At 38.6% G+C, this 23288-nt stretch overlaps 1 protein-coding gene across 3 annotated transcripts in view; it reads right to left on the reverse strand.

The window, feature by feature from the left end:
- Window positions 1-23288, reverse strand: part of KHDRBS3 (KH RNA binding domain containing, signal transduction associated 3) — a 162092-nt gene that overhangs the window by 94566 nt on the left and 44238 nt on the right. For all 3 annotated transcript variants that reach the window (XR_008686709.2, XM_088844846.1, XM_055432116.2), the window contains exon 2: window positions 12072-12190. Coding sequence is in view for 2 of the 3 variants with exons in the window: in XM_088844846.1 (XP_088700972.1) it covers window positions 12072-12190 (119 nt within the window). In the remaining variant the exon portion in view is untranslated. The remainder of the gene's footprint in view (window positions 1-12071; window positions 12191-23288) is intronic.

Raw genomic sequence — 23288 nt, forward strand, 5'->3', positions numbered from 1 at the left:
GGGCAATGATCGTTGCCTTATTACAGAAAAGACAACTTTTTTTTTTTTCTGGCTTTGAGTGTATTTTTTTTCTTTTTTCTTTTTTTTAAAATTTATTTATTTTAATTGAGGCTAATTACTTTACATTATTGTATTGGTTTTGCCATACACTGACATGAATCTGCCCCGGGTGTACATATGTTCCCCATCTTGAACCCCCCTCCCACCACCCTCCCCATCCCATCCCTCTGGTTTATCCCAGTACACCAGCCCCGAGCATCCTGTATCATGCATCAAACTTGGACTGGCGATTCATTTCACATATGATAATGTACACGTTTCAGTGCCATTCTCCCAAATCATCCCACCCTCGCCCTCTCCCACAGAGTCCAAAAGACTGTTCTATACATCTGTGTCTCCTTTGCTGTCTCACATACAGGGTCATCATTACCATCTTTCTAAATTCCATATATATGCGTTAGTATACTGCATTGGTGTTTTTCTTTCTGGTTTACTTCACTCTGTATAATAGGCTCCAGTTTCATCCACCTCATTAGAACTGATTCAAATGCATTCTTTTTAATGGCTGAGTAATACTCCATTGTGTAAATGTACCAAAGCTTTCTTATCCATTTGTCTGCAGATGGACATCTAGGTTGCTTCCATGTCCTGGCTATTATAAACAGTGCTGCAATGAACATTGGAGTACATGTGTCTCTTTCAATTCTGGTTTCCTTGGTGTGTATGCCCAAGAGTGCGATTGCTGGATCATATGGCAGTTCTATTTCCAGTTTTTTAAGGAATCTCCACACTGTTCTCCATAGTGGCTGTACTAGTTTGCATTCCCACCAACAGTGTAAGAGGGTTCCCTTTTCTCCACACCCTCTCCAGCATTTATTGCTTGTAGACGTTTGGATAGCAGCCATTCTGACTGGCGTGAAATGGTACCCCATTGTGGTTTTGATTTGCATTTCTCTGATTATGAGTGATGTTGAGCATCTTTTCATGTATTTGTTAGCCATCTGTATGTCTTCTTTGGAGAAATGGCAGGCCAATATCACTGATGAACATAGATGCAAAAGTCCTTAACAAAATTCTAGCAATCAGAATCCAACAACACATTAAAAAGATCATACATCATGACCAAGTGGGCTTTATCCCAGGGATGCAAGGATTCTTCAATATCCGCACATCAATCAATATAATATACCACATTAACAAAATGAAAAATAAAAACCATATGATTATCTCAATAGATGCAGATAAAGCCTTTGACAAAATTCAACGTCCATTTTATGATCAAAACCCTCCAGAAGGTGGGAATAGAAGAAATATTCCTCAACATAATAAAAGCTATATATGACAAACCCACAGCAGCAGCAGCAGCAGCAATGGTGAAAAACTGAAGGCGTTTCCCCTAAAGTTAGGAACAAGACAAGGGTGTCCACTCTCACCACTACTATTCAACATAGTTTTGGAAGTTTTGGCTCCAGCAATCAGAGCAGAAAAAGACATAAAAGGAATCCAAATTCGAAAAGAAGAAGTAAAACTCTCATTGTTTGAAGATGACATGATCCTCTACACAGAAAACCCTAAAGGCTCTACCAGAAAATTACTAGAGCTAATCAATGAATATAGTAAAGTTGCAGGATATAAAATCAACACACAGAAATCCCTTGCATTCCTATATACTAATAATGAGAAAACAGAATTTAAGGAAACAATTCCATTCACCATTGCAACGAAAAGAATAAAATACTTAGGAATATATCTACCTAAAGAAACAAAAGAGCTATATATCAGTTCAGTTCAGTTCAGTTCAGTCGCTCAGTCATGTCCGACTCTTAGCGACCCCATGAATCACAGCACGCCAGGCCTCCCTGTCCATCACCAACTCCCGGAGTACACTCAAACTCATGTCCACAGAGTCGGTGACGCCATCCAGCCATCTCATTCTCCGTCGTCCCCTTCTCCTCCCGCCCCCAACCTTTCCCAGCATCAGAGTCTTTTCCAGTGAGTCAACTCGTCGCATGAGGTGGCCAAAGTATTGGAGCTATATATAGGAAACTATAAAACACTGGGGAAAGAAATCAGAGAGGACACTAATAGATAGAGAAATATACCGTGTTCATGGATTGGAAGAATAAATATTGTGAAAATGAATATATTACCCAAAGTAATTTATAAGTTCAGTGCAATCCCTATGAAGCTACCAATGGTGTTTTTCACAGAGCTAGAACAAATAATTTCACAATTTGTATGGAAATACAAAAAACCTCGAATAGCCAAAGCAATCTTGAGAAAGAAGAATGGAACTGGGGGAATCAACCTGCTGGACTTCAGGCTCTACTACAAAGCCACAGTCATCAAACAGTATGGTACTGGCATAAAGACAGAAATATAGATCAATGGAACAAAACAGAAAGCCCAGAGATAAATCCATGCACCTATGGACACCTTATCTTTGACAAAGGAGGCAAGAATATTCAATGGAGAAAAGACAATCTCTTTAACAAGTGGTGCTGGGAAAACTGGTCAGCCACTTGTAAAAGAATGAAACTAGAACACTCTCTAACACCATACACAAAAATAAACTCAAAATGGATTAAAAAATGTAAGACTAGAAACTATAAAACTCCTAGAGGAGAACATAGGCAAACACTCTCCGACATAAATCACAGCAGGATCCTCCATGACCCACCTCCCAGAATATTGGAAATAAAAGCAAAAATAAACAAATGGGACCTAATTAAAATCAAAAGCTTCTGCACAGCAAAGGAAACTATAAGCAAGGTGAAAAGACAGCATTCAGAATGGGAGAAAATAATAGCAAATGAAGCAACTGACAAAGGATTAATCTCAAAAATATACAAGCAACTCCTGCAGCTCAATTCCAGAAAAATAAACGACCCAATCAAAAAATGGGCCAAAGAACTAAACAGAAAAGGCAACTTTTAACACACCAATATGACTGTCAAATATTTACTACTCTAGGAAAAATTTAAAGACAAGATGATTTCTATGTAATAGTCTTCCACCAATAGCAGATTCACGGATTTTTAATTATCTGCAGTTCACTATAAGGGAAAAACAAGAGCCAACCTCAGCAAAGAAAGTTTCCCGAACTTTATTTCAAACTCCAGAGGAAACATGCTTTTATATACACTTCTCTTTTCTCCCTCAAAGACTCTTAACTGTAGAACTTCTGTGAGACAGTAAATATATCTAATTAAAATATGCATATAATAGGAAAAGATTTAATGTAAGAACCCATATTAATATAAAGTTACTGAAAATATGTAAGCATTAGAATGCTTTAAGAGATTAAACAACAATGATCAAATTAAGAAAATAAATAAATTTCTTTTAAACCTGTAGAGTCTAAATCAGTACAGTAAATCTTAAAAATCGCATTAATAGTACACAGGTATCTCCTAAATTAACAATCTGGGGCATGTTTTTCCCCCCAAATGGGAATGTGTTTTTAACCTAATTATAAAAGGGACACCAAGTTATTATTGAAACATTATAGTACAGTAATATGTAAAGTGAAAGTCGTTCAGTTGTGTCCAACCCTTATGACCCCATGGACTCCATGGAATTCTCCAGGCCAGAATATTGGGGTGGACAGCCTTTCCCTGCTCCAAGGGATCTTCCCAACCCAGGGATCGAACCCAGGTCTCCCACAATGCCAGCTGAGCCACAAGGAGAGCCCAAGGATACTGAAGTGGGTAGCCTACCCCTTTTCCAGTGGATCTTCCCAACTGAGAAACTGAACCAGGGTCTCCTGCATTGCAGGCAGTATCTTTACCAACTGAGTTAATCAGGGAGCACTATGTAAAGTAGAAAACTTCTAGACAAGGGCTTCCCTTGTGGCTCAGACGGTAAAGAATCTGCCTGCAATGTAGGAGACCTGGGTTCAATCCCTGGGTCTGGAAGAACCCCTGGAGGAGGAAATGGCAATCCACTCCAGTGTTCATGCCTGGGAAATCCCACGGACAGAGGAGCCTGGCAGGCTATACAGTCCATGGGGTCTCAAAGAATCAGACAGGACTGAGTGACTAACACTTTCATTTTCTAAGTAAAAAAAAGCATAGAAGGCTACCCTCCAGAAAATAATTGCTCTTAAGATTCAAGTTAGTTTTTTTTTAAAAATAAATGTTCAACTAGAATTTTATCTGTTTTACATGTTCCTTCTCTTTTTTTATTTAACAGTATGACGGAATACTCCAGTATTCTTGCCTGAAAAATTCCATGGACAAGAAGAGCCTGCAAAGAGACAGACACAACTCACAATTGAGCACAAAATAAAGACAATCTTACCACAGCAGTAGAGCATGTGTGTATAATGATATACAGAGATAAGATGCAGCTTAATTTTATATAGCAAGTGTTTCAAGCGGTCCATAAACCTTCTTTTACCCTAGCATGACTTTACACATGGCATTCCGACTCCTGATAAAGTTTAAAATAATTAAACACCTCGAGAGCCACCTCAGAGTCTAAAGCAGTCCCCATTGGCCAACCCTACCTTATATTAATAAATACAGTGACGGGGGCAGCCCCTGTACACAGCTCCCATATCACTTTATTTATAAATCCTAATGAAAACCTGCTCATCATATTGAAATTACCCTGCTTAGCCAAGGACAGGGGCTGGTAGTGTCTCAAATGCCCTGTGCCCTCTGTCCCTTTGTCATGGCCACCCCTCCATCTCCCTTCTCACTTCTGAACCCTCCGCTGCCAGCTCCTTCACTTCACAGCCTTAGGGAAGGCTTCTGAGACCGTCACACGATCCTGTATCCTTCCAGAGCATCCCAACATTGAACTCCTCACATTGTATTATACTCAATAGGTAATTCATCTCTATGCCCCACAAAACTTAGAACTTCTTGTGCAAAAAAGCAAATTTTAATCAGTTTGTTTTCCAGGCACAATTCCTGGCTCAGAGAAGACCCTTCATAAATGTTAGGTATATGAATGGATAGATAGGTTCAATGATGAAGAAACAGATTATTTTAAAAAAAAAATTCAATGTAAAATCTAAACCACAAGGCATTCAAGGTCCTCATAGATAGCATGCCTTGTTTCAATGGAGATTTGGCACTTAGGTTAATTCTTACATCTAGTCACTGTCCAGAACCAAGAGTTAGAGTTTACCCACAAGTAATATGGAGGAGAATTTCTACAGCTTAAAGCCTTTTAAAAAAAGAAAAATCATGAAACAGTGTTTGAGTTTCATACTTTACAAGCTTGCACACATACTCAAGAGAGCAAATGTACTTTGGGTTTGAACACTTGAGGACTCATGTCCAATGCTGTGCCATTGAAAGAGTGTTGAATCGGTTCATTAAGAGAAGAGAAATTATTCAGTTAATGGAATCGCATTAGACGGAGTTTCTCTGAACAGGTATGGTGCCCTCAATCCCACACCAAGCTGCCTGCCCGCTGCTACTTGAAAGGGGTACTGACAGCTTCCTCCAGCTCAGCCTATTAACTGATACCAATATCAAAGTTTTTTCTTAGAACTGATGTGAGTGCTATATTAGCCTCTATACAAGGCTGGCTTGAGATTCAAATGCTCAATTTGCTAAGGAAATACCCTTTTCTGCATTCTGAAAGCAGATTTCCAAGCAGCCTACTTCAGACATTATAAGGACTTGAAATGGACTCTGCTCTCTGTGAGACACAGCAATTATAATCTTTCTTCCCCTATTCTCCTCAAAGCTGACACTGAAAAACAACATTTGAGGTTTATTTTATATACTTAGCTCAAGCACTTTCTGTCACATAATTACTTATACACAGCAGAGTGTTAACTTCAGATTAAGCAGCTGCTAGACTATGAACTCTTTAGAGATGGGGACAGAGTCTCTGCACCTTTCCTCCTACTGCATATTGCACATATAGTGCACATCAAGCCTGGCAAATTACTTTATTAAAGTTCCCATAAGCCAAGCTTTGCTTAGTAATTAGTATGTCTATAAAACGTTCATAACAGTTTTCTGTTTACTAAAATGTATATCCTCAGTTTTTGCAAGTAGAGCTAAGTAAATTCCTAATAGGCTGTCTATAGGTAAACAACTATAAACTCTTAAATGTGGAACAATATACAATAAGCAACCATCTAAAGCCTGTAGAATACTCAAAATCAAAGAGATTTTATAGAAGGGAGTCAAGACTTAGAAGATGGGAATGGCCTGGGTGAATTTAGTGACTGTATAGTTTTTTAGCTGAGTAGGAGCATTTGAGGCACACACAGTGTTGAAAGCAATGGGAGGAATGCTAGAAATGACAGTTAAACTTGGGGAGCCCCATATTTTCTGTATAAAATCTGCCAATCATGTATGCCAAAAATAAATGTAAAAGTCGAACTAACAGGTAAACTAAGTTCTGCATTCCCATCCAACTGTCTGCAGTCTGAATCCAAAAATACCAACCTTCCTCAAAGAGAGAACAGAATCCAATTTCCACAGTGTAGTACAATGTTACAGTATACAATCCAAATATATATGATATTTGATTCATATATAAACATATATATTTGAAACATTTTCATACCACCAAACTCCAGGACAAGATAGCTTTACCAGTAAATTTTATCTAATAATAAAGAAAATACAGCACCAAACTGACATATATTCTCTAGAGGGAAAAAAAAAAAGGAGGGGACACTTCTTCACTCACTATATAATTTTATATGTATAAATATTAGTCTATGTATACTTTTATTATAAATATATTTATGTATAAATATATATTTACATAAATTTATATACTATTTTATATAAATATATATAGGTTATAGGCAACTATCATTCAGGAATACAGAAGCATTTGAATCCAACAATGTATAAAAAGGATAATATATCATTCAGTTCAGTTCAGTCACTCAGTCGTGTCCAACTCACCGCAACCCCATGAATCACAGCACGCCAGGCCTCCCTGTCCATCACCACTTCCCAGAGTTCATTCAAACTCATGTTCACAGAGTCGGTGATGCCATCCAGCCACCTCATACTATGTCGTCCCCTTCTCCTCCCACCCCCAACCTTTCCCAGAGTCAGCGTCTTTCAGTGAGACAACCCGTCACATGACGTGGCAAAAGTATTGCAGTTTCAGCTTTAGCATCAGTCCTTCCAATGAACACCCAGGATTGATCTCCTTTAGAATGGACTGGTTGGATCTCCTTGCAGTACAAGGGACTCTCAAGAGTCTTCTCCAGCACCACAGTTCAAAAGCATCAATTCTTCGGCGATCAGCTTTCTTCACAGTTCAACTCTCACATCCATACATGACCACGGGAAAAACCATTGCCTTGACTAGACGGACCTTGGTTGGCAAAGTAATGTCTCTGCCCTTCAATATATTATCAAGGTTGATCATAACTTTCCTTCCAAGGAGTCAGCGTCTTTTAATTTCCTGGCTGCAATCAGCATCTGCAGTGATTTTGGAGCCCAAAAAAATAAAGTCTGACACTATTTCCACTGTTTTTTCCATCTATTTCCCATGAAGTGATGGGACCAGATGATATCATTAAGTAGACTTTAATTCAGAAATGCAAAACTGGCTTAATTTATTAACACTATATTAACAGTACAAAGGAGAAAAATCCTGTGCTCATTTCAGTAGATGCAGAAAGGATATTCAACAAAAGTCAGCATCCAGTCAGAATCAAATAGTCAACAAAGCTAAAGTAGAAGAAAACTTCAGATTCCCACAGCTGTTACCATGCCTACTGCTAAAATACTGAATGTTTTCTACATTGATGTGAACAAGAGAAAAATGCCTCACTCACCACTTGTATTCAAGCATTATACTAGGGATCCTTGCCAAAATAATAATACAAGATAACAATAAACAAGAAAATTAGAAAGAAAGAAGTAAACTATATGTGCAGATAATATGGTTATGTACATAGCATATTCTGAAGATTCTATAAAACAATTATAAGAACAAGTGAATTTTAGCAAGGTAGCAAAATACAAGGTCAATATACAAAAGTTTCTATTAGAGGCAAAAAATTGGAAGAGAATATTTCAAAAGATTCATTTTACAAGTGTTCAAAAAGACACAAAATATTTTTAGAAGTAAGTTTACCAAAAGACAAGACCTTTCCCCTAAAAGTGATGGAAATTAAATGGAAAGATACATCATATTCAAGGAAACAAAGACTTAATATTATTAAGATGTCAGAGCTCCCTAAATGGACCTACAGAATCAATGCAACTGCATCATAATCCCAGTAGAATGTTCTGCAAAACTAATTCTAAAATTTATATAGAGTTGCAAAGGATATAAATCCAAATAATCTTGGAAAAGGACAAAGTTGAAGGGACTACATTACCTAACTTTCAGTTCAGTTCAGTTCAGTCGCTTAGTTGTGTCCGACTATTTGCAATCCCATGAATCACAGCATGCCAGGCCTCCCTGTCTATCACCAACTCCCGGAGTTCACTCAAACTCATGTCCATCGAGTCGGTGATGCCATCCAGCCATCTCATTCTCTGTTGTCCCCTTCTCCTCCTGCCCACAATCCCTCCCAGTATCAGAGTCTTTTCCAGTGAGTCAGCTCATCGCATGAGTTGGCCAAAGTATTGGAGTTTCAGCTTTAGCATCAGTCCTTCCAAGGAACACCCAGGATTGATCTCCTTTAGAATGGACTGGCTGGACCTCCTTGCAGTCCAAGGGACTCTCAAGAGTCTTCCCCAGCACCACAGTTCAAAAGCATCAATTCTTTGGCGATCAGCTTTCTTCACAGGCCAACTCTCACATCCATACATGACCACGGGAAAAATCACAGCCTTGACTAGACGGACCTTTTTTGGCAAAGTAAAGTCTCTGCTTTTTAATATACTATCTAGGTTGGTCATAACTTTCCTTTCAAGGAGTAAATGTCTTTTAATTTCATGGCTGCAATCAGCATCCACAGTGATTTTGGAGCCCAAAAAAATAAAGTCTGACACTGTTTCCACTGTTTCCCCATCTATTTCCCATGAAGTGATAGGACCAGATGCCATGATCTTTGTTTTCTGAATGTTGAGCTTCAAGTCAACTTTTTCACTCTCCTCTTTCACTTTCATCAAGAGGCTTTTGAGTTCCTCTTCACTTTTTGCCATAAGGGTGGTGTCATCTGCATATCTGAGGTTATTGATATTTCTCCCAGCAATCTTGATTCCAGCTTGTGCTTCTTCCAGCCCAGCGTTCCTCATGATGTACTCTGCATAGAAGTTAAATAAGCAGGGTGACAATATACAACCTTGACGTACTCCTTTTCCTATTTGGAACCAGTCTGTGGTTCCATGTACAGTTCTAACTCTTGCTTCCTGACCTGCATACAGGTTTCTCAAGAGGCAGGTCAGGTGGTCTGGTATTCCCATCTCTTTCAGAATTCTCCACAGTTTATTGTGATCCACACAGTCAAAGGCCTTGGCATAGTCAATGAAGCAGAAATAGATGTTTTTCTGGAACTCTCTTGCTTTCTCCATGTTCCAGCAGATGTTGGCAATTTGATCTCTGGTTAATCTGCCTTGTCTAAAACCTACTTGAACATCTGGAAGTTGACGGTTCACATATTGCTGAAGCCTGGCTTGGAGAATTTTGAGCATAACTTTACTAGTGCGTGAGATGAGTGCAATTGTGCGGTAGTTTGAGCATTCTTTGGCATTGCCTTTCTTTGGGATTGGAATGAAGACTGACCTTTTCCAGTCCTGTGGCCACTGCTGAGTTTTCCAAATTTGCTGGCATATTGAGTGCAGCACTTTCACAGCATCATCTTTCAGGATTTGAAATAGCTCAATTGGAATTCCATCACCTCCACTAGCTTTGTTCCTAGTGATGCTTTCTAAGGCCCACTTGACTTCACATTCCAAGATGTCTGGCTCTAGGTGAGTGATCACACCATCATGATTATCTTGGTCATGAAGCTCTTTTTTGTACAGTTCTTCTGTGTATTCTTGCCACCTCTTCTTAATATCTTCTGCTTCTGTTAGGTCCATACCATTTCTGTCCTCTATCGAGCCCATCTTTGCATGAAATGTTCCCTTGGTCTCTAATTTTTTTGAAGAGATCTCTTGTTTTTCCTATTCTGTTGTTTTCCTCTATTTCTTTGCATTGATCGCTGAGGAAGGCTTTCTTATCTCTCCTTGCTATTCTTTGGAACTCTGTATTCAGATGCTTATATCTTTCCTTTTCTCCTTTGCTTTTCGCTTCTCTTCTTTTCACAGCTATTTATAAGGCCTCCTCAGACAGCCATTTTGCTTTTTTGCATTTCTTTTCCATGGGGATGGTCTTGGTCCCTGTCTCCTGTACAATGTCACGAACCTCCATCCATAGTTCATCAGGCACTCTATCTATCAGATCTAGTCCCTTAAATCTATTTCTCACTTCCACTGTATAATCATAAGGGATTTGATTTAGGCCATATCTGAATGGTCTAGTGGTTTTCCCTACTTTCTTCAATTTAAGTCTGAACTTAACTTTACGTTTTACTATAAAAAGCTGCAATGATGAAGACTCTATGGTACTGGCCTAATGATCCATAAAGAGATCAATGAATCAAATCAGAAAGTATAGAAATAGATCCTCACCTAACACAGTCACCCAATTTCCAACACAGGTACCAACACAATCAGTGGGAGGAAAATATCTTTCAACAAATGCCATTGAAAAAACTAGATATCCATATGAAGAAAAACTGAATTGACTATCTATCTCATACTGTACACAAAAACTAATTTGAGATGTACCACAGACATAAAATTAAAAGCTATAATGTTAAAGCTTTTAGAGGAAATGGAAGAAATGATCATTTTAACTTATAAAGGATTCTAACATTTCCTTGAGGTTGGCAAAGATTTCTTAGTTGACAGAAGGTAAAATCATAAAAGAAAAACTTGATCCATTACATGTCATCAAAATTAAAAATGAATCACCAACCTCCATGTAGAAAATAATAGGCAAGCCACAGATTGAGTCAAATATTCACAAAACATATATCTACCAAAAGATATGATCCAGGAAATATGTCTTTAAAAACGCTCCTATGACTCAATGAAAAGAAGACACACAGCCCAAAGAGCACAAAACGATCTCAAAAGAGACTTCAAATTTGAAGATATATAAATGGCCAATAAATGCACACCAGATAATTAATTATCAGGGAAATACAAATCAATGCTACATGAAAATACCAATACCCTATCAGAATGGCTGAAATTAAAGAGATTGACAACATCAAATAAGAGTTTAGATATGGAATAACCATAACTTTGCATGTGTTATTCTAGAAGTGTCACAAATACAACTGGTTAGGGAAAAAAATTATGGCAATTTTTATAAAACTAAATCCACAGCAATTTAAATCTTAAGTATTTACTAAAAATAAATGAAAACATATGGTCACAGAATGACTTGTATGAAATGTTCACAGCAATTTAATTATAATAACTCAAAACTGAAAACTGCCCAGGCAATGGACAAACTGTGGTATATTCAGATAATAGATTATTGTTCTGCAATCAAAAGAAATTAACTACTAATGTATACAACAGTATGCATAAATCATGTACAAAGCGACGCAAAGAAAAAAGAAAGCAGAGAAAAAAGCATCAATTTAGGCCAAATCTAAGATGATCAAGATTTTATAATTAGATAGGATTTAAAAGTACTTATTGTAACTGTGCTCAATGTCATAAAAATCAAACTTCTTTCTAGAATAGATAATTAAGAGAACTTTTTTAATATTTATGTGCCAAGCCTGATGCAAAGCATTTAACGTGGATAATCTTATTTAATTCTTAACAACCAAGCTTATCTTACAAATGAAAAACTACAGCAGGAAAAAGTTGAACCATCTGTCTGAAGTCTGAAATATAACTCAGAAGAATAATTTTTAAGGCTCCATAACTCACACCAAAGTCAAACAGAAAGTACAGAATCACTAAATAAGTTTTTAATTAATTTTAAAAGTATGCATGTTGGGATATTCTGCGAAGGGAAAACATCTCAAGAAGAAACTAAACAGAATATAAATTAAACAAGCGCTCCCTTGTGATAAAGATTAACACGCCTGCAGTGCGCACCTGTCTTACCTTAGGAAACTGTTTTACAGGAATTAACACTTTCTGTCCCAGCTTCATGTTCTTATTAATCACCACATCAATGTACTTTTCTTCATCCTTGCCTTCTCCTTTTTGAAACTTCTCTATTTCTGTGGAGGAAAAACAGAAAACCAAGAAGTGTCAGACCTGGAACTTCAGAGATGGGGGTTCTCCTTAGCTCTATGGTGGCAAGAAACCAAATACAGAATGTGGACTTCAGATGCCTACAGCTTGCTCAAGTAATGACATGTTCCTGTTTTATCGATGATTCTTCACCAGTAAGTGGGGAAATACACACATGCACACACACATGTGTTCCAAAGTCAAGTCTCAACGACCCAAGCTCATGGAGGGGAACAATACACTAGCTACAAACATAAAAACAGACTCTTTGAGGTCCTCTGGAAGTCTCAAAAAAGGCTGATCAAACAGCAAAGAAAAGCCAGATAGCATTCTCAGTTTAGCATTACCAAGTACTGACAGCTCATTCTACCAGCCCTGCCTGGGTCTCCAAGGTGGTTCCCACCAAGAAGGATTCTCTAAGGGGGCATTAAAAACCCTAGACAGCCTTGTGACAGTCACCTCCCCAACAAAATCTTCCCACCTCACAAGTGATGAGCCCAACCACAAGCTTGTGGCTTTGTTAGTGATTTTTTCTCTACTGGTGATGCTATTTTGATGATTTCCATTTCACACATCACCTTCAAAATTCAACCATGTTAAATACTACTTTTTATGCTACTGTCACTTTTCTTGACGGGGCAGCAGAATCAGTCACTCCCACCACGACACTCACAAAGTACTTTATGCACAATTCTATTATCATTCTCAGCTTAGGCCTGCAGCTTCTGAACAAAGCTTCTAAGGATAAAGATAATTACTAAATGTCCAAATACACTGATTATTTTGTTTGCTTTCTTGTATTATACTACACTTTGCTCCTGTAAAACTGATCATTCTATATAGAATCTGCATGGGAACAAGATACACTGAACAGAAGTATGTGAAATATAAACATTTACGTAGATAATTCTTGCTATTGTTGTTGGAAAAAACCTTTTGAGAGTACTTTTAATTTTGACATTTTTCTATAAATAAAATATACAATTAAAAGAAAGTTTCTCCTATATCCATACTCCAAAGGTAATAATATACCATGTTATATACTCTTATTTTCCATAAATAAGAATATCTGTGCAGGCAGACACAAAACATATTTGAAAATTGTAAAACTAATGGTGGATATGAGCTAAATTAGTTTGGTTTTCCTCAGTAAAAAGCAATAAGTCACATGCCATTTGCTCCATCGAGTACAACAATTCATGAGTTCAGCTTTAATTAGTACAGGAAAATAATTTCTACATTTTATTTTTATTTATCCATTTACACTATAATTGAGAATACCTTTAGCGAGTTAGAAGATTTAACAAAATTAGGGTCACTGAAACTTCCTAGAAAACAGAATTTTTAATGTATAATACATCAGTCAAAATAGAGTTAACTACCTATTTTCTTTTTATATAACAAAGGCTTTTTAGTGATTGTTGAGCACTGATAGGCACAATTTAATATTTAACTCCTTAATCAGCCTTCAAAATGTTACTCCTTGTATCAGTGATGTTTATGATTTCAAGCAACATGGAAAGTCACGTTAGGTTAAAGTTAAGGTTAAAAAATTAGAAAGACTTATGTATTTTACTATATATTAAAGTTTGAGATATCCCTACAATTTTTAAGAGGGAAATAAAAATTAAAAGAAAAGTAACTAATTTCCTCTCCAGATAGTCAACTTTACAAATCTTATCTTGCTAAAATACCTTGTTGCTACCTTTGAAGTATGCTGAAATACTTCACTGTTTAAGATTTATATTAGAAAACAATGTAAGGCCTGAGGCCATGTTAAAGCATGTAGGTGTGCTAGACCCAACACCCACACAGCACTTGAAACAGCCCTGCCCCTATCACGGGCATCACGCAGGTCTGCTTTACATCATGGCTAGTCTACTTCTCTCAGGTTCCTGTGGCCCCCAGTGGTAAACTTCAGAACTGGCCAAACTTTCATTTGTTAGGCGCTGTTCAATCAACAGTTTGGCATTTTCTACTTGACTGAAGATCATAAGTAGGTTTATGTGTTCAGGAGGTCCAATAAGGTACAATGCAAAATAATGGGAAGAAACAAGATGACTTATGAAATCTTGAAATTGTCCGTAAATGGGAGTTTCAAACTCTCAAACTCATACTACCACCCCTCTGGGCTTCCCTAGGTCAGGAAGGGACTGGACAGCTACCAAGGTGGCTTTAACCTTTCAGTAAATTGGAGCATATGAAGGCAAACCACAGAAAATCCAGCCAGATGCTCAAGGTCGAATACATAGGGGATTTGACTTTCACTAATCCCCAGATTACATTCGTTACATACAGTTTAATGTACCAATGCCATCTCCCAGCTCAGAAATAATAAGCCAAAGTGTGATTAGGTTTTAGATGATATAGGGGATTAAAATGCTATGTTTCAAACCATGGACACCAAATTTCTGTCAACCGGGAAAGCTAGTGTCAGTTATGAGTTTTTTGGCTTTTGTTTTTGCTTTTTTCTGTTTCTGTCTTGGTTCAGTATGGAGCTTCCTAAGCAATGACCACTTACCCTACCCAATATGCTAAAATCCACGAATCCTCTAAGACACAGCCAAATACTCTTTGAATTTAAATAAGCTAAATTTTCAATATAAAAAAATTTGGTAATGTAAATTTTCATTAAAACTGCTTAAATTCTCTCACAGAGTCAAGCACATCAAAACGGACATTTTCCTTTGTCCCAGCAACTCCATTTTTACAACTTACCCTAAAGATATATGTGGATAGATATAAAATATAAATTGATCCATTTAAAGCACTGTCTTTAATAGTAGAACACTGGAAATCATATAAATATCTAGAATTAAGAGCCTGGTTACACAAGCAAGGGCACAGCCACTCAGTGAGATAGCGTAAGTTACTTTACAACATCAGGAAAACTCTTCATGTTCTGATGAGAAAAAGTCTCCACCAAATACACTGTTTGTACATATAGACACACAAACACAAGTCACAGTGTAAAGCAATGTAAGACTATATGTTCATATTCACTTGTATATGCACAGAAAAGAGCTCCCTTCTTACAAATAAGAAACAAGTAACTGATTATCTAACTGTCAAGGGAGAAATGCAATGGATAAGAAACAGGAATAGACTTCTCACTGTATTTCTCTTTAACACTGTTTTAAAGTTTGAATCATGAATATTTTACCCTTTAAATTTGCATAAATTTAAATTCTTAAATACTTTTGTAGAATTTTTTAAAATACCAAAACAGAATAAAATATGAATGTATACAGGGATGGTCATGTTTCTATTTTGCAACTTGGCTGAAAATCCAGTTTGACTCTCCCTTGATCATTCATTTAAATCATTCACTAAAATACTCTTTCACTGAAGCTGTGATAAGGATATGCCTGGACTGCTGGTCTCACTTGAAGTAACACACGTGTTTCTGGAAACGACATGTACAGTATTTCACTCTGAGAATCCAAATGCAGTGGGGCTCACGTGGTGAGGGCGAGAGAACAGGTATCATCCCAATCAGGTGTCTGTCGATCCACAACCCTGACTGAATTCTGACACACGGACAAACTGTACGGGGTGCTGGGGACAGAACACACAGAGTCTGTGGGACTACACAGACAAACGCAGTGTACACAGGGCTGAGAAGAGGGACTAATGGCTCTGGGACTTGGAATATTATTCAAAAAGCTAGTAAATGTGAGCTGAGTTCTTAGAGGATAAGGAACGGAGGCTGCCAGGCAAAGAGCTGATGAGTGCTTCAGTGAAGTGAAGCAACCCTGGATTACACCAGTTCCCCTCCCTCATCTGACTGCAGAGCTGACACATGGAGATTTACTTTTTTGGTTTCCTTTTCTCCTTTAACAGTACAAAAGAAAATGAACCACACAAGAAGTGGTGACAGAATCCTGTCACCACAGAGCCAGTTAGTGAACAAGCCGAGACATGAACTCAATTTCCTCACCCCACGGCCTGAGTTGCTGCAGAAAGAAGCAGGGTGAGAACAGGGGCAGTTCTCCATGGCCAACACAGAGAAGAAAGGAGGACAAAGGCATGAAAAGGCAGGCCAGGTTCTTAACGTCTGCACGGAGATCCTAAGGGTTCAGTAACAACAGGGGGATGTGGAAAGCAATCCACTGAGGAGAGACGTCCTCCTGCAAAGGTGGACCTGAGCAGAAATGGAATGGAAGCAATGTGGGGAGACAGGGCAGATGACATCACAGCTGGAAGATAAGACAGTCTGTCCCGTGAACAACCAGGGAAGGTGGAACTAGAAGGGCTGATTTCTATTTGAAGTGGAGGGAGAGCCATCAAGCCCTTGGGACACCCCAACAGAGTAAACCACAGGCACCTGCCCTGCGCTCCTCTCCCCTCTGGCATCCAGCTCTTCTTCGCTTCTGAAGCACGTGCTCACTGAGGCTAGCGCTTCTGCACTTGACCCCCAAGATGGGAACATCTCCGGGGACTTTCCCCCTACAACACCCTTCTCTTTGGTACCTCTGCTAAATTCCACTTCCTAGAAAGGCTCTTTTTGAATTCCCAGACTACTTAATCAAAACAAAGTAGCATTTTCACCACAGGTATAACTTCCTATTCAAAGTCTGTCTTCAACAGACAATACCCACACTTAACTCCTTTCGTGATCCTGACAATATACTGGGAAGGTTAAAGCACTGTTCACATTTTGCACATAAGAAAAGTTAGAAAATATATTTCTAAAAGTCATATAATTAGCAAGGAACATACCATGACTCAAACCTCAGGTCTCCAAGGTGGAGACACTTTCCCAACCCAGTCTACCAACAGGTCCTTAGAATATTTTGTGTAGCTAATAACCCAATAAAGCCTATGGTACATAGTGCTTCTATAAAGGAAACAAACATTCTTTACAAAACAAGTCCATGAGAGAATGCACTAATGAACCAATGAATTCCTGTGCTGAGCCCACATGGAATCTATCCTTTAGGATCAGAAACTGAGTGTTAGAATCCCTGATACCCTGCAACTCTGCTTATTCCCAGAGCCTCTGTTCTTTCCTGGGTGAATGATCCAAGGAACTGTATTCCATGAAGAAACAGATGGCATTCAAAGTAGATAATCTGAAGAGAATTTAATTAAGGACCTATGTATAAAGATGTTAATATCCTAAAACAATAGCAACAAAGAATGGTGTGGTACCCTGGGGTTAGTTAGTAAGGAGGTATGGCTGCCCCAAAGCTGGAAAGCAGGAAGGGGCAAGGAAGAGAGGAGACTGTGGAGAGGGCAGCCTGGCAAGGGTTATAATGTCCTCCGAGGGAAGCAGCCAGCCTGTGCTGACCTAACAGGGAGAAAGCTAAAGCGCACACACTGGGACCTCACTTCCTTCTGCAGATCTATTGCTAGTGGCTCTGCGGGGAGGGACCAACCCAAGCAGAAGCCAGATGCTGATGCATCCCTCAGCCCCCAGGCACAGAGCAAAGGAGGTGAGACAAGAGGCAGCAATCCAGTCCCCACCTTGGCTAAACTGAAAGAAGCTTTAAACAGAGCATTTCATTTGATGCCTCCTGTACATACAGATGGAGAAGGCAATGGCACCCCACTCCAGTACTCTTGCCTGGAAAATCCCATGGACGGAGGAGCCTGGTGGGCTGCAGTCCATGGGGTCGCAAAGAGTCGGACAAGACTGAGCGACTTCACTTTCACTTTTCACTTCCATGCACTGGAGAAGGAAATGGCAACCCACTCCAGTGTTCTTGCCTGAAGAATCCCAGGGACGGGGAAGCCTGGTGGGCTGCCGTCTATGGGGTCGCAAAGAGTCCGACACGACTGAAGTTACTTAGCAGTCGCAGCAGCACATACAGAAGTTCCCATTTGTGCCGATCACATAAAACATTACACAGCAAAGTACTGAAAAGTAATGAAAACCATTTTGAAAGTGAAAGTCACTCAGTCATGTCCGATTCTTTGCTAACCCATGGACTATAGAGTCCATGGAATTCTCCAGGCCAGAATACTGAAGTGGGTAGCCTTTCCCTTCTCCAGGGGATCTTCCCAACCCAGGTCTCCTGCATTGCAGGCAGATTCTTTACCAGCTGAGCCACAAGGGAAGCTCAAGAATACCGGAGTGGATAGCCTATCCCTTCTTCAGGGGATCTTCCCAACCTAGGAATCGAAGCAGGGTCTCCTGCATTGCAGGCAGATTCTTTACCAACTGAGCTATCAGCGAAGCTCATTTCAGAGATCACTTATTATGACAGTACTAGGTAAATAATAATTGTTATGACTTTGTTTGCAAGGATTCACCGAGTTAAGGTGAATCAAATGCTGTGCATTTGACTTCAAGTCTCTCTTTATTCTAATGAACCTATCTATGATAGATCCCCTTCACTTTACAGAATAAGACCCTGAGGATTCCAATGGGTAAAAAGCTTGCCAAGGGCTGGACAGTTCATAATCTCTTTAGAGGGATTCACACTAAAGTTTAGCTAACTTGACAGCCTATCTCATTAGCAGTTTAAAAGTTATTTAATAAACATTCATCAAAGGTTCAGAAAAGAGTAAATAATATGAGTTAGCCTACACAATAAAGTTCTAGGGTAAACAGTAATATGGTCAAACCCTCCTCCTCCCAGCCCTTGCCCAAGGACCTTCAGTTCAGTTCAGTTCAGTTCAGTCGCTCAGTCGTGTCCGACTCTCAGCAACCCCATGAACCACAGCACGCCAGGCCTCCCTGTCCATCACCAAATCCCGAAGTTCACTCAAACTCATGTCCATCGAGTCAGTGATGCCATCCAGCCACCTCATTCTCTGTCGTCCCCATCTCCTCCTACCCCCAATCGCTCCCAGCATCAGAGTCTTTTCCAGTGAGTCAACTCGTCACATGAGGTGGCCAAAGTATTGGAGTTTCAGCTTCAGCATCAGTCCTTCCAATGAACACCCAGGATTGATCTCCTCTAGAATGGACTGGTTGGATCTCCTTGCAGTCCAAGGGACTCTCAAGAGTCTTCTCCAGCACCACAGTTCAAAAGCATCGATTCTTCAGCAATCAGCTTTCTTCACAGGCCAACTCTCACATCCATACATGACCACGGGAAAAACCATAGCCTTGACTAGACGGACCTTGGTTGGCAAAGTAATGTCTCTGCTCTTTAATATGCTATCTAGGCTGGTCATAACTTTCCTTCCAAGGAGCAAGCATCTTTTAATTTCATGGCTGCAATCAGCATCCGCAGTGATTTTGGAGCCCAAAAAAATACAGTCTGACACTGTTTCCACTGTTTCCCCATCTATTTCCCAAGAAGTGATGGGACCAGATGCCATGATCTTCGTTTTCTGAATGTTGAGCTTCAAGCCAACCTTTAACTCTGTACAAACCTATTGAAGGATAGGGGTTAGCCTGGATCTATAAGAAAACAAGAAGTCCATATAAACAGAACGATAATACCTACATGCTCAACATTTAGAAATCTATTTCAAGGTAATATAAGAACCTAGCTGGAGGATTTAAAATGATCTTAAAATATATATAGTGTTCAAAGCCAATGTAAATTCTATCTGACAGATTACTAAGATGTTACTGTGGCTGTTGGTCTAAAAAGATATCTTTTAACCTCCAACATGACAAATGTTTTCACAAAGGAATAATTTTATTTAAGCAATCCAAACCTAACAGAACACCTATTAGACCCAAACCAGAATTGAATACACTAAAACCTGCCCAGACAAGATTGATTCAAACAGCTCAAGATCTTGCAAATAATCTTCCATAAACAAGAAATAAATGGCACAGCAGAATAGAGATGCATATCACTCTCTAAGAAGAACGAATAAACTCATCATAAATACACAAAAATAAACCATCCGGGGAGCAAAAAATAGTCAATATTCTAAATATTAAAATGCTTGGAAGTAAACTTACAAAGACAGAGCTAGTATTTGTACACAAAGTATTCTTAAATATATACACGCTGCATAAGATTAAAGCATACACACAAGGAAATTCCTCCAAGAAGGAAGAAGACTGATTGGGGGGAGGAGGGGCAGAGGAGGGAGGAAAGACAGCTGACCCTTAAACAAGGAGGGGGTCAACGGAGCTGATCCTCCACCCAGTCCGAACCCTGGGTATAGCTTATGGTTGGCCCTCCATACCCATGGTTCCTCTGTATACAAGGTTCAGCATCTGTGGATTCAACCATTATTTTCTATTTTTAAAAACTCTGCATATAAGTAGACCTGCACAGACCAAACACACATTATTCAAGAGTTGGTTGTAATTCTACCCATCACAGTTAATTAACAAAAATATAACGATAACACTGACAGCTGGAATTTATTTACTGACAGTACTGTCCAGGTATTTAATCCTTGTAACAATGCAGCAGAATAGCAGTAATCATTTTACAGAAAAGAAACAGCTACTTAACAGATACCCAGTTACGTGACTAAGATTCCACAGCAGACCCAGATTTAGGATTCCAACCCTAGTGTATTCTGACCTAAAGCCTCCAGTTTCTTGGTATTATTGAAGTAAAGGGATCTTGACTTTGAGAAAAAATTATTTGGCTTATTATTTAGTTTTGAGGGAAACTAACGAAGTTATTACAAATATCAAAAGACATGATGTTTATCAAAGTGATCTGAAAACTGTAACACATAATATAAATACAGGTTATTATTATCTACTTAATACAAAGCCTAAATTGTGGTGACTGATTTACATGTATCTCATTGTAGAATGAATTTCAAGAATTTGTGAAACCTATATGATTCTAGAAATTAAAATGCAGATAACTAAAATATTCTGAGTGCTACTCCGAATAATCATTACACATTTTATCAAATTATTTTCAAGAGAAAAAATACTTCCACGGTACTGACCTTTTATCTTTCCCTTAAATATACTGCAATCATTCACCAAACAAAAGCCATCATGGCAGAAAAAATAAAAATACAAAGATAAGACATGATAATCACTGGATGTGCCAGTGAAATGCAAATTTATCATCTAAACAAGGGGAAACACTCAAAGACCTTCAGAAATGAGGAAGTTACTGGATTTTGGTACTAAAGTCTAACAATTTTCAAAATAAACTTCTAAGTGCAATGTGTTTTTTGTTTGTTTGTTTAAATCATTTTAAAACAATAAAGATCAAGGGATGAAAATCAGAGATGAAATGTTCCCTAAAACTCATAGAAAGAATCTAACAATTTGCACAATTACTATTTCCAGACACCACGCTGGAGGCTCTGCACATGAAGCCCACACAATTCTCAGCATGCTGGGACAGGAATCAACATCCCCTAGTACCTAGTACGTGGCAGACCTAAAGTTTGATTGCAGGACTGTCAGACTCTCAAAGGATTTGCCTCTTCTCCGCATTACCACACAACTGGCTTCTGTGAAATGAAACTCACATTTTACGGCACGACGAGAAAACTGTAAACACAGATTTCCTCTGCCCTCTGGCCTACGCTGCCCTCTCTGCTGTGCACTATGTGCCTGCAGCACGCAGCGACCAGGCCTCCCTCCCGCAGAAATGCCCGCTCAGCTGCAAGAGCAACATTCCAGCTCCAATGAGACATCTCCTCAGAAAGATAGTGTTCCTGCTTAACCTTGTGAAGGGCCACACTGACCCATGGCCCACTACCTGCTTTGTGAGCTTAGATCTGGACTGTGTAAACTGTCAATAATACATCATTTAATATATAGCCCTCTGTCTCAAAAACGTATACAACTATGCTCTGGCCTCTAACTGGCAGAACAGTTCCCAAACTTTCCAAGAGGCTATTTTCAGATTATAATCCACAATTTGGCTCAAATAAAATTTTAGATCGACTGATCAATTTTTGCTGACACTTCAAAACCTCCTAAACCAACAGATAACAGATTAAATTCCACCTGCAACCTATGAACAGAATTTTATAGGACGAGTCAGTCAACTATATTCATTGAATGTCCACTGTTTACTGAACATAACAGAAGCAACAGAGAAGATCAAAACATGAAAGTATAACATTCCACATTAATTTCCAGCATGCTTCTACACACAGTATGGAGAAAGTAATTAGTCAGGGCTCCGGGGGCCCATGGTTTTATCAGCCCGAAGTTAATACTGGCTAATTTCTATTGACTCACTTTCATCTGGTAGTAAGAAAAGTTCTGAAATAAGTTTTTATTGAAACCAGGTGCAAAGAAATATCTCAATTTCTACTTAAATCACCCAAAAAAGGCAGAAAAATGAACCCAAATGACAGAGAAAAAAGGAGCTAGGCGTTCTTGCCATCCCAAATAGACCAATCCCTTGGCTCTTCCAAATGATCCAGGATTACTCCTAATATATCCCAACGCATTTGTCAAGTGAAGATTCGGTAAACCCCCAAACTAAGTGAAGACAACAATACATTAGGTTAATTCAAGTTAATAATGACTCAAGTCAATAACTATTGGGAGGAGGAGTGGGAATAACTACTAAAGACTGGGAAAAAAAGGAAAATCTACTTTTTAGTTACACCTGCCTAAGGGTTAAACCACATTTCTCACTTTTAATTGCAAACATCATTAAGTATACTGCAAAAGACCAGCTATCTTAAACAATTATCAAGCTCCAGAGGTCACCAATTAGAACCCTGCAAGGATTTGAATTAAAAAAAGGTTTTATGATTAGGTGAAGTAATGATCCAAGAAAGAGATTAGTTCTGTTCAGACTGCACTCATTATAAAACCCATTTCCTTTGTGTGAAGATTCAATGTCTTTCTCATTTATCCCGCTGGCATTATCACACTTTGAGATAGAAATATGACTGTACTAATGATATTCTATAACAACCATATAATACAAGCATTTTGCTCTCTATTACTTTCATATCTAATAAGATTACCAATGAATATTTTCTATTGGTTAAATGTACAATAATACAAACTATGTAGGTGCGACAGACTGTGCAAAATAAATTCAAAGCAGGATACACTCATGCTTTGGCTATACATTTTTAGGTTAGTCTCAGAATCATAACTGGTCCTATTTATGCAGCAGAGAGTCAGAATAATCGGAGGGAAATAATCCTTAAGACATTAAATCATGTTTTCATATAACAATTATTTACAGGTTCACTTTTATTAAAGTAATTCTA

This window comes from Moschus berezovskii, chromosome 16, assembly GCF_049115385.1.
Source record: "Moschus berezovskii isolate FMDL1 chromosome 16, NW_MosBer_1.0, whole genome shotgun sequence".
NCBI classification, from domain to species: Eukaryota; Metazoa; Chordata; class Mammalia; order Artiodactyla; family Moschidae; genus Moschus; species Moschus berezovskii.